The sequence below is a fragment of the Hoplias malabaricus genome, chromosome 2, assembly GCF_029633855.1.
Source record: "Hoplias malabaricus isolate fHopMal1 chromosome 2, fHopMal1.hap1, whole genome shotgun sequence".
Classification (NCBI taxonomy): Eukaryota; Metazoa; Chordata; class Actinopteri; order Characiformes; family Erythrinidae; genus Hoplias; species Hoplias malabaricus.
In genome coordinates, this window is record NC_089801.1 from 84,363,490 (window position 1) to 84,376,693 (window position 13,204).

A 13,204-nucleotide genomic window follows, 5' to 3' on the forward strand; every position below is an offset into this window, starting at 1 on the left:
TGATCCTACTTTTGTTTTTAAACAAAAAGTCTTACATATAGCACCTATACAAATAGCAATTCCCTTTAGAGTTGAATGGTACATTTTAAATGCAAAATTAGATTTTCTTTTCTCATTCTGTTGTTCCTACCATGTTTCTGCCGTTATAAACGTAGATGAACAAATAAATAAAAACAAATAAACAAGTTTCCAGAATGCTGAATAAAACATGGCTTTTATAACAGTATTCAGTTACTTCCATTTAGTGTTTGAATTATAACTTTAAAGCAATCAGTGACACAATAGATACACCGTTCAAAACTATGATACGCAATAACAATGATAAACAACTGCACAGCAAATCATTTCAACTTAGAGAAATATATAACATTGTAAAAAGAAGCACAAAATAGGTAAAATGATGAATTTTAAACAGATTAAAAATTATATTTTACCAATGTTTTATATTTAATCATTCTGTCTATCAGCATTACACATAGTTTTTATTATAATGCATTTATTTTTTATAAAATGTCTTTATGCAATGAATATTTTATAAACCTCCAGTTATTTCTTACCTAACATCACAATGTTCAAAAATCACATCCAGTTTACTGAGTATTTCTGTATGTTTATTTTGTGTAATAAAAATAATAATAAAAATAAACACTATTTTCTCCATATTTCAAAGGCTATAATGTGGGTCTCTAGAGAATAATGCACTTGATGAATATACATAGTCTAAAGCAGGCGTACACACTGTAATCATGAATATATTCTGACTAATTATAATTTTTTTTCAGTTTTGGAACATGCGTTACAAACAACCCAGCCCATTCAACCCTCTCGTTCTATTGGTTTGGTGACCGAGGTCCATAGAACGTTCAGAAAGTAGAACATTTTAATTTGCAAATCAAAAATTCTAGATTATTATCAAAATGAAAATTTACCTCACCACCAATAAAACCCAAAGAATATTCAGGATAGCAGCAAAACCAGTGAAAATGGGGATTTTCTGACTCTGGATCCTGAAGAGTGACCACACCTGCCTTCACTCTTCATTTCTGAAAAGAGAGAAATAAAATGAGGGTTACCAGTACTGCTGCAGTTTTCAAATAGTAACCAACAAACCAAAGAATAACTGACTTCAGTAGTTGGAGCAGATGAAGTTGAGTTGTTGGTTCTTTGGGAGACTGACCCAGTGCTGTCCTCCACTCGATTCCACCGCTCCAGCTCTCTCTACAACACCACAGTCTTCTTTCCCGGTTCCGTTCCCTGGAGCCCAGTTCTGGAAGCAGACAGTGTGGTTAGTGACCCAGAACCAGCAGCTGAAAAGCAGTTGTGATGGAGCCCCAGCCAGATGTATTCACTGGAGGCTTTCTGAGCCACCACTGTCACCAAGAGCTGGACCTCCTCGGACTGAACTGAGACCAGGTCCCTATGGTTCTCCCTGCAGTATCTCAGAGCGTCCCACCAGGTCAGCATCTGATTCACCAAGACCAGTTTATCTGGAGACAGAAGGGACCGGACATTTTTAATGTCTTTACAGGATGATAGAGGATTATAATGACATTGTTGAGAAAGCGAAATGACACTCACTCTGGTAGCAGACGAATGGGTTCATGGTGTTACAGTTTACATCAATCCACTGACCCTGGTCAGCCATGGACACTGCAGTGCAGTCCTCATTACTAGTCGCGGTATTTGGTTGGTCAGACCTCCAGTATCGGAATGATGAATTACTCTGATCTGACCACTGCCAGGAGTCGTTAAACAGACCGATCCAGAACACGTAACCACTTGAATGTTGAATCACGTTCCAGATCAGCTGGTTCTCCGCCTGGTTCCTCACACTGGCCAGATCTGTATGATACTGTCTGCAGTAGCTCTGAGCGTCACGCCAGGTCTTTGCTTGTTGAATATATACATATAGATGAGTGTTGGTCATCGTTTCTAAAACACATGTTTATTACATTGTTAACTCTATATTTCTATCTTTAGGTTTTTACAGCCAAACAAGTATCAGCCACATGCACAACTGGATGACATGTGCACTGCTATGGTCAGTCATATTTTAATGTTTTCCTGATATATTTCCTAAAGTGATTTACATGAAACTGTGTCTGAAATTTCTTACCGTCATAACAAATAAAATAGAACAATTGGTTACATGTGTCATCATTCCAGGTTCCAGCAAATCCATACACCTCTACACAGTACTCCCCTTGCCCTAGATAGTTGTTTGGTTCCAGCACAGCCCAGTTATGATACAGGTCTGAATCACCCAGAGACCAGTGCCATCTCCCAGTGTTCCCTCTGTTCAGACCGATCCACACTGAGCTGGTAGTTTTATCTTTCAGAGTCGTGTTCAGGTTCTTCATCTCCTTCATGTTGTTGATGGTGACCAGATCAGTGTAGTTCTGTCTGCAGTAGCTCTGAGCTTCAGTCCAGGTTTTAGCTTCATTCACAAAAACATACTGATAAGGAGGGAATGTAAATGTTCCAAAAACAGCTGTGAAAGAGAGATATTAAGTGAAAAGGTTTTAACACACATTTGCTGCAATTATTATTAGTATTTCACCAGAGGAAATGTCATGTATCCTCTGTGTCCTCAGGGGTGCTAAGGTGATTTAAAATGATTTTTTACACATAACTTGACAAACAACTAAATAAACACAAATTTATGTATTCACAAACACATGTTTGGCTATTCAGTTTGTGTTCGAATGTGAACAGACGTACAGAAGGAAGGAACAATAATTCAATGAGAGTTCAATTTTAAACTAGAGGTCTGCATTTCCAGGAGGAAATGCGAGATGTTGCGCCGCTGAAACCCCCGTCCCCCGATCCGCATCTTTCCCACTTAAAGCGAGGTTGTCGGTACGGAAAACCCGCGTGGGTCCCTAGACAATGCTATGGTGAAGGAGTTGACTGCTAAGTTGCTGGTAGTGGGATGTTAAGAGAGCACTTTCCCACAGCAGTTTACATTGGACTCTATGGAGCTCCGTAGGCCGTGAATGGAAATTGAATTACACCTTTAAAAACAATTCCACCTTAAGAAACCCAGAATTGTATTCAGATGACCAAATTGCAGGCCATGAGAGTCTTAAAAGCAAAAAAAGATGGCCAATACATTTTAAATACCACATTAAGAAAAATTCCACCTTAAGAAACCCACAATTGTATTGAGACGTCCACCTTTAGATATGACCACTTGAAATAAAGCTTAAAATATTGAAAAGACAGCCAGTATATTGTGAATGAGGTATTATAAATAAATTCCACCTTAACAAACCCTGGATAATTAAGACGCCCCCCTTAAAAATGACCTTTAAAGTGTTACAGACTGCTTATGTGTTTCTGTCCTCCACACCTCTCCCCCTCAGTCTCTGCCTCTGAGACTGTTGGACCCAACGGCTTGGTGATAAAGGCAAAAAGAGTAAGCAAGCAAAATGTACTCACTTTTCAGAAGCTGATGCCTAATTAAGTCTCTTGACAAATTTATACATTAATTAAATCTCATTTAGCAACACCTTAGTCAAGTCATATCGCCTAGCCTATCTCTAAATTCGAACCGGTTTGACTTGAGTTGATCTAGTGAGAATTTCTGGGATCGTGCTATGTTTAGTAAATATTCTCTTTTCTCTTAATAAAATATTTCCATTATTTGAAATAAGAGTGTGGAGTCTGTTCATTAGGAGTCTGAAAATCCTGAAGAACTCACGTAGCAATGACAGTATTCACTCTCTAACTACTTGTTAATGTTTTGTCATTTAAGTCAATCCTAACAATAACAAATATTATTATTAGTCAAAATGTCATTAATCAGAAGAGTTTGAATAAGGTCAAACGCTACAAATACAATATAGAAATATATATATGATATATATTTATATATAAACACTACATACACTATTATATTTATACTAGTCTACATACCGTTGTGACAAGGAGAGTCTGGGGATCGATATGTTATAAAAATATGCAGATTAAGATCTATATCATTTAAAATTTAAAATTAAATGAAGTTTATAGGTGAAGGTATGAGGAAGTTATGGTGAATTGTTTGGCTGAAAAGTGAAAAAACGGTTTTCGGCCAGAGAACCTACAGTGTATGACATCACCGCACTCTAAGAGCCTACCATTGAAATGAATGGAGGGATTTTGAAAGAGGGATAGAAAGAGAAGTATGAGTGCAAGAGGTCCAAAAACGGACGTGATGCGACCCGGTACACCCAGGTCCGACCGTCTGAAATCCCGTGTCCGTAGCTTGAAAAATGACCGAGTTAGTGTGCTTTGAAAATTAATTCCATAGAAATGACTGGGGAAAAACGGAGCGAAAAAGGAGTGTACTGGACGAACGAGTGTGTGTATTGGAAAGCTGTATACAAGCCCACATTGTCGCTATAGGACGCATGATTTCCAGGTGGAACGGAGTCGATAGCTCGAAAACTGTGGGACTAGTTAAGCGGACAAGGAAACGCGGAATAATAATAAAAAATCCAAATCGGATAACAATATATTGCGCGCTGCTGCTTAAAGCAGCAGGCGCAACATAACTAGAGGGGGTAGGTTTATGAACAAATTTTAGCAAGTCAGATGTTGCTAACATAGTTGCAACATTAGCTTATATACTGCTTAATAGCTATAAGGTTGAATACACCTTAAGAAGTAATTATTTAAATTAAATAGTTAATCTAGATTTTAAAAGTCTTACTTAATTTCGAATTTATAATTAATCATGTAAACAGAACTAAAGTCATAAAATGTCACAAAAGATCAATGAGAGGCAATAGTAGCTAGTGTATTACTGTGGGTAAAACTTTCAATTTCTGCCCCTCCATCCTTTGGCCACTCTGTAATAAAAAAAAATAGAGGAGAATGTGGCATTCGAAACTTTAATTAAGCTATTTACTATACATTTAAGTTACTTCTAATGTAATCAGAAATGTATGTTTTTATGTTTCTTTCTGCTTTGGTTTGTTCCTCATTATTCATTTAAAATAAATAAATAAATAAATAATAATAATATTAATGGCCAATATTTAAACTGAACTTGGTGCCACTTAAGGTAAGGTGTCACCTTGGATAGCTATCCACCACACACACACACACACACACACACACACACACACTGACCTGCCAAAAGGACATTGATGGAAAACCACTTCAGATACATTTCTGAAAAATAGAGAAAAATAGAGAGAAACTGGTCATTAATATGTTCATGAAAATCACATTAGGAAATAAGAAACACTTTACAGATACTGAAATAATGAAAATTCATGCCAAATATTGTATAAGTAATGTAAATAAAGTCAAACACACATTTTGCACTCTTGAAATGTTTTGAATATTTGAAGATTTAAGATTCAATATTTAGATCTGGATTCATGGTAATTTTCCTACTGTTTTGGGATTCTCTGCATCACAGTAGAGTTTGTACAAAACATTAAAGTTACTCAGACCTGTCTAGAACCTCTACAGGTAAAACCTAGATATTTACTACCCAAAATAATCATGAAGTCTAGAACCTGTTTGGGATCTAAGTGTAGTTTGGCAATGTTAATTAAAATAGTTATCCAATACATTCTGGAATATTTTCCACAATTACTAAGGTATTATCTAGAACCTGCTTAGGTTCTCAGTGTAGTTCAGTGATGTTCCTCAGAGTGATTCTCCAGTTCTTTTGGAGTGTGTACCTCACAGTAACTGGGTCACTATGTAGAACTTTCTCTTTATCTAGTGTCCACTATGAAAACTAACCCCAGCAGAAGACTGGAGCAGCTTCTTTAGCTCTGAGTTAATGTTAATGAAACATGAATCCTACCTCGGTGTTGGTTCTGTTCTCCTCTCGGCGTCCACTTCTGTCGTCTTCTCTTCTCCCTGTGACTCTGTATCTCTCTCTCTCTCTCTCTCTCTCTCTAAACCCCTCCTCTTTACCTCCGACACCAGCCTGATGGACGTCTGCTTCACCAAAAGTCAGGTGCAGCACACGTCCAGTCAACAACAACCTCTTGTTTTTGATATTAACCCTTTAGGGCCCTGAGACTGTTGTAGTGAGGTGTCAGTGGTTTCACACAAACCATGTTTTTCAAATGAATTATTTTCTATTTTATGAATTATTCCTTTGAACTACAACTCACATGAGATGAAGAATTCGACTCCTTTGGCACACTCTACAGATCATGTTTTCACCGCACTTCCAGAAGGTGTAAGACCAACCAAAATGTCATCAGTCCTGATTCTCATAGACCACCCTGCAGTCTTCGATGCAGTCGACCACCTGTCTGTCCCTCACCAGCTTTAAATCACCGGCTCTGCACAGCAGTGCTTTACATTGTACCTGGATGTTCAGCTCATGATATCACTAAGGTAACAACTGGTGCTTCTGGTTTCATTTGTAATTTTATTTGTTTCATCATGGTATTATCATATATTTTTACACGTGTGGTTTTACAGAGACTCCTATGTGTTAAGAATATTATAAAAACAGTCCTGTAGATTATATTTAATAGAAATAAATATCAGACACTGAAATCATTAGGTCACCCTACGTCCAGAACGTAAACACAGGCTTTAGGACGTGGAAACACCAGGGTCATGTGGGTTCAGGATGTCCACAACGTCCAAATGTAAGGACAGTGTTTGTAGTTAGTGAGGTCTGCGTCTTTAAGCTGCACACATTGTAGACAACGGTTGTAATAACTCCATAGCCCAGCACTGACTGGTAGAATGGGATGCTCTGAAGCAGCTGCACATGAGGCTGAGACCACCATGCCCAAAACTAAAGTGTGGGTTTGAATTGTAGAAACACCCATAGTCTCAGGAGGGACTTTTTAAAAAATTTGTCCAAATTCTGAATTGTTCTGTGGGCTGTAGATGTGTGAATGTTCTACAAATAGTAGGATGATCATTTGAGGCTTAAACTGATTTAGACATTTGGTGCAAAGCATTCATTCACCTTCAGGCTTTTGTTTTCATCATTTAAGTTCCAATTGAGAACATTTAAAGAGAGATAAAAAGGTAAAAACCAAACAAGTGCCTATAATTTTAGGGGTAAACAATGTGTTACTGGGTGCTGAGGATAACAGACCAGCTATTTCTTTACTTGTAAGACAACTTACATAATTTTAAGCAAGAACAATAATGTATTATGGAATTTACGCAGCATTTTCTGAAAGTAGACAATATGTACCTCAAAGGGCCAAAAAGTTTAAAATAGTCACAAAACCATGGAGGGTTTATTTGGTTGTTCTGTGATAAAAACAAGTACATTTGAGTTTATTCTAAAAAATTTTGGCCTGGAAGGTGTTCCATAGTGCTCTTTCAGTCATAAGCACCCCTTTACTGTGCACCTCTGGGGTGCTACCTCCCTCTCACAGGCCCAGAGAGTGAGGTGCACCCCTCCCCCGTGTGATAGGACCCCGCTGACAGCCAGCAGCCTCTCATTGGTCCACAGCTACACTGAATCTAAGAAGGAACGCCCTGAACGTTGAATTCACAAAGAGTTTGTGGCAAAACTCCCCATTGCAAGAGCACCATGAGCTCCAGAACAGGAAAATACTCAGGAAATAAAGGCATGTTTACTGTGGCATTGTGAACAATGGATTCTCTTTTGGACTTTTTCTGTGGTGCGGCGCCTCTCCTGAGACTGTGTTAGTGATTGTTACAGACAGAATCTGAAGAGACCTTACATGTCTGTTATGGTTTAAAAGTCTGGCGTCCTGCTCCAGGTGCAAACAGTCAATACCGAGCAGGGTGGGCTCTCTGTATTTTCTGGAGATTGGTGGAGTGTAGTTGTGTTACTTCTGAAACATATGAGTTGGTGTTGAGGACTGTGAGATAAAATCATTAGACGCTATAAACTAATTAATTTTGATCATCAAATATAGGTCCGCCCCCTCCAGGGTGTGTTCCTGCCTTGCGCCCCATGATTCCAGGTAGGCTCTGGACACACCGCAACCCTGAGCTGGATAAGGGTTACAGATGATGAATGAATGAATATAGGTCAGTTAGAGGGTGTCTGCACCAAGAAGATACTGAGGAGAGTCTTAATTTTTGTGGGTGAATCTGATAATTGTGGGTGAGTCAGAGTGTCCTAAGATTCCTCTGTAAACACCAGGTGTAGGATGTGTTTTCTGAGGCTGTAACTTAACGATCTACCATTCGGTCAAACTCTAATCACTTTAATGTTGCCATTGTGTTTGAGATTCTCAGACCCTCTTGTAACTAACCCATGAAGCTGGACCTGTTTTAGACCTGTGTGTGGCATTTATATATAAGACATATGTACAACCAGTGACATATTGTACCACCCACACACAGCCCTTGAGTTACTGCATATATTTCTTGCCTCAAAAATCTTTCTTCATTTCATTTTAACCAAACTATCTTACATAAAACAGCTATAATAATAACTTTACGTTATTTGTCTGTTGTTCCTAGCATGTTTCTGTTGTTTTACACATAAATTGAACAATGACTGATCGACATTTTATAAAACAAGTTGTACAGAGATGACTTTTGCATTTGTTTTAGTAGAGCATGATGACATGATGATTTACAGTCAAAATTTCATATTATTTTATACAGTATTTTATTGGGGTTTTTGTTTAATAAATTGGTGACAAAATTGGTGTATAGACAGTAATGATGATGATACAGCGATACACAAAATAAAAAAGCACACAAAATAAAAGAAGGACTGTAAAAATAGATCAAACTTGAAACAATGTTTAAAACTGACATTTGAAGACCATGGTCTTGAACAATGTGTCCATTCAACAAACTCATTCTGTTTGTTTCATGACTGAGGACCACATATATTTCAGGAAGAAAACAATTCATCTGCGCACTAAACATCCAACATTGTTATCAAAATATACATATTTACTCACCACCCATTAAACCCAGTACTAATGCAAGAAATCATAAACATCACTGAACATAAGGATCTTCCCACTGAGGATCTTCTGTGTCTCAGAAAGGGAACACACCTGGCTTCAGTCTTCATCTTTGAGAAGAGAATGAACCAGTGAGTGTTACAATGTCCACTTCAATATTCCAGTGACAAACAAAGTGTAACTGACCTCAGTAATTGGAGCAGATGAAGTTGAGCTGCTGGTTCTGTGGCAGACTGACCCACTGCTGTCCTCCACTCGATCCCACCGCTCCAGATCTCTCTCCAGAACCACAGTCTTCTACCCTGGTCCCATTCCCTGGAGCCCAGTTCTGGTAGCAGATGGACTCTCCACTGACCCAGAACCAGAAGTTGAGAGTGCAGGTGTGACGTAGTCCCAGCCAAACGTGATCAGTGGAGGCTTTCTGAGCCAACTCCTTCACCCAGGACTGGACCTTCTCAGAGTGAACTGAGACCAGATCCACATAGTTCTCCCTGCAGTATCTCAGAGCTTCTTTCCAGGTCAGAGTCAAATTCACCAACACCAGTTTATCTGGAGACAACAGGACAGAGGTCAGTGAGAAACAACAGACAGAATTATATTAATGACTTTAAAATTATTTATTAAGTGTAATTTATAATTAATCATCTCATTGTTGAATCAGTGAACCATGACTCACTCTGTCGACAGACGAAGGGGAGTTTGTTGTCACAGGTCAGATTAGTCCACTGACCATCCTCAGTCACTACGGCACACTGCTGCTGTCCATTATTACCATAATTATCTGGTCCAGACCTCCAGTATCGGAATGAGGAGTTACTCTGATCTGACCACTGCCAGGAGTCGTTGAACAGACCGATCCAGACACCATCGTTGTTATGAGATAAACCCCAGATCTCATCGTTTTCCGTCCGGTTCCTCACAGTGACCAGATCTGTGAAGTGTTCTCTGCAGTAGCTCTGAGCTTCAGCCCAGGTCTTTGTCTCATTCATAAATATATATCTGTGAGTGCTGTTCTTTTCTGAAACATTAATTCAGTCAGAATTTAGAAATTTCATCAAGTTTTACAGAATTTACAGATTTCATCAAGTGAAAATTATTTACATGAATCTGAATCTGGGAGTTCTTACCGTCATAACACACAAAAGGGTGTAGTTTATCACATCTGTCATCATTCCATTTTCCAGGATTATTCCACATCGTGACACAGTACTCTATCCCTCCAGAGTTGTCTGGTTGTCCACTGTACCAGTTCCTGTACTCCTCTCCCTCACTGTAGAGACCTCCATCAGCCAGAGACCACAGCCATCTCCCAGTGTTCCCTCTGTTTAGACCGATCCACACTGAGCTGGTAGTTTTATCTTTGAGAGTCGTGTTCAGGTTCTTCATCTCCTCCATGTTGTTGACGGTGGCCAGATCAGTGTGGGTCTCTCTGCAGTAGCTCTGAGCTTCAGTCCAGTTTTTATTCTCATTCACAAAAACGTACCGATACGAAGTGTATGCAGATACCCCACACACAGCTGTGGAGAACACGAGAAGGACTGATTTGTAGAGATCATTTACAGATATTTATTGGTGGATGTGTTAAACTCAGAACCAGTTCTAACACTGGATCAGTTCAGAAACTAGTGGCTAATCTCCAAGTAGATGCCCAGGCAGCAACATGTTCTAGGAGCCCAACTTAACCAACACCTAAACGTGTCTTAATGTGGAAATAATAATGAATACTTTATTTGATACAAATACAGCAGAAATGGCATAAAGTACCATATAGTTTTAGTCTCAACAATTAACCCTTAGACATTCACTCACTCACTCATTCACTCCCTCACTCACACACACACACACACACACACACACACACACACTGACCTGATAACTGGAGGATGATGGAAACCCACTTCAGATCCATTTCTAAAAGTAAATACGTGTCTTTATTTACATTTTCCTGAACATCAAAGTGTAAATGTATATTTCACACAGAGAAATAATGTGATTGTTATAAAGTTAATAAACGATGCACATAAAGTAATGTTAGTTGAAATATTTTTCCTGTTTTAGGTTGAAGGCATGTTTCTCTGGTTCTGGACTCGTCTTGGTCTCAGTAGAACTTCTATATTCCACACTTCTTCAGAAAATATCTAGAACGTCTTTATCATCTCAGAGTAATTGAGGGACGTTAACCCACAGAATCCAAAGATATGTTTCAGTGGATTTTGTTCCATTAAACGGGAGAATATTTAAATGTAATTTCTATAATTGAACCAGACTATTGCTATAATAACAAACACAACTCCATTGGACCTTAGTGATCATACATTATAATTACTCAGGTATTATCTAGAACCTGCTTAGGTTCTCAGTGTAGTTCAGTGATGTTCCTCAGAGTGATTTTCCAGTTCTTTTGGAGTGTGTACCTCACAGTAACTGGGTCACTATGTAGAACTTTCTCTTTATCCAGTGTCCACTATGAAAACTAACCCCAGCAGAAGACTGGAGCAGCTTCTTTAGATTAGATTAGATTAGATTCAACTTCATCTAACCCGAAGTTCAATATATAACATTATTTACATAATTTACATAAAGTGCAGTTGTGGTTTAAAATTGTGATTATAGAAGTTGTAACTATATATACATATTGAAATATAAAACATGTAAACAAAGTAACATTGTGTAGATGATGCACTGTGTACTGAAGGATGAATGAAATACAACTTTACAGAAGGTTCAGTGAAATGATTGTTCAATGTTTGTTTAAATTGTCTGAATAGTGTTTATCAGGATAACAGCCTCAGGACAAAAACTTTTATGAAGCCTGTTAGAGCGGGAACGCCTATGATGCGCTGTGCTGTTTTTACCACCCGCTGCAGAGCTTTGCGGTCTGCAACACAGCAACCGCCGTACCATACTGAGATGCAGTTGGTAAGTATGCTCTCGGTGGTACAGCGGTAAAAATTTACCAGTATCCTGGGAGACAAGTAAGCTTTCTTCAGACTCAGAAGAAAATAGAGGCATTGCTGCGCCTTTTTGATGAGGACGGAGGAGTTCAAGGACCAGGTGAGATCACTGGAAATGTGGAGACCAAGGAACTTGAAACTGGACACCTGATCCACTGCAGTTCTGTTGATGTACAGAGTACAGAATCAAGCTCAAAACACAGCCTTGTGGAATGCCAGTGTTTAAGGTGATGGTTGATGAGTGAAGGTTGCCTAATTTAACAGATTGGGGTCTGTTAGACAGGAAGTCTAAAATCCAGTGGCAGAGTGATGTGCTGATACCCAGATGATTGAGTTTGGATATCAGCATAGACGGAATCACTGTGTTGAATGCAGAACTAAAATCGATGAACAGCATTCTCACATATGAGTTTTGACAGTCCAGTTGTGTTAGTGCAGTGTGTAGCGCTGTTGAGATACCGTCCTCAGTGGATCTGTTGCTACAATAAGCAAATTGGTGTGGGTCCAGCGTAGCAGGCAGGCGGGACTTCAGGTGAGAAAGAACTAGTCTTTCAAAGCATTTGGAAATTATTGGGGTGAGTGCAACAGGTCGAAAGTCATTTAAGTCTGAAGCAGTAGAGTGCTTAGGCACAGGCACAATGGTGGCAGACTTAAAGATGGATAGTACAGCTGTCTGGGCAAGCGAAACATTAAAGATGTGAGTGAAGACACCCGCGAGTTCCCCAGCACATGCTCTTAGCACACGGCCAGCTACACCATCAGGGCCAGCTGCCTTTTGTGCATTCACTCCTGATACAATAAAAGCTCAGTCTGGGTGTGTATTTTGCAATTTGGTATGGAAGCACGGAGACACTCCATAGCCGAGTTAACGTTAGCAACAGGAGGCACATAGACTATGGCAGCAAATATACAGCTGAACTCACAGGGCAGATAGAAGGGTCTACAATTAATGATCAGGAACTCCAGGTCTGCAGAGCAGTGGGTTTCCACAACAACAGAGTCCATGCACCACGCTTTGTTTACGTAGATACAGTTTCCTCCGACGCGGGTCTTGCCTGTAGTCAGGCTGGTCAGCTCTGAACAGCGCTCGTCCATCCATTTCCTCCACACTATCCGCCACATTGTCCCTTAGCCATGTTTCCGTGAAGAACATTAAATTACAGTCCCTGAGCCAGCTCTGTGTGAGGGTCCAGATTTTTAACTCATCCAGCTTCCCCGGCAGCGAGCGAACATTCGCGAGAAAAACACTAGGTAATGCCAGCCAGTGTGGGTTTAGCCTTACGCTGGTTTACGCTGGTGTTGGGTCCTTCTGGTCCCGGTGTTTGGATCAACTCTGGTGGAAGCTGGCTGAAGTCAAACTGATGT

General features: G+C 39.5%; 1 protein-coding gene and 1 pseudogene across 1 annotated transcript; both read right to left on the reverse strand.

Moving 5' to 3' along the window:
* Positions 1 to 216: 216 nt before the first annotated feature.
* On the reverse strand, positions 217 to 2,483 carry LOC136687495 (macrophage mannose receptor 1-like; annotated as a pseudogene).
* A 6,104-nt stretch (positions 2,484 to 8,587) lies between these two features.
* Positions 8,588 to 12,938, reverse strand: LOC136678872 (macrophage mannose receptor 1-like). The gene is made up of 6 exons (XM_066657047.1): positions 12,895 to 12,938; positions 11,741 to 12,002; positions 10,755 to 10,830; positions 10,013 to 10,402; positions 9,562 to 9,903; positions 8,588 to 9,434 (listed from the first exon to the last, which is right to left on the reverse strand). The coding sequence occupies exons 1-6, from the start codon at positions 12,936 to 12,938 to the stop codon at positions 9,073 to 9,075; spliced, it is 1,476 nt and encodes a 491-aa protein (XP_066513144.1). The 3' UTR covers positions 8,588 to 9,072.
* Positions 12,939 to 13,204: the final 266 nt, after the last annotated feature.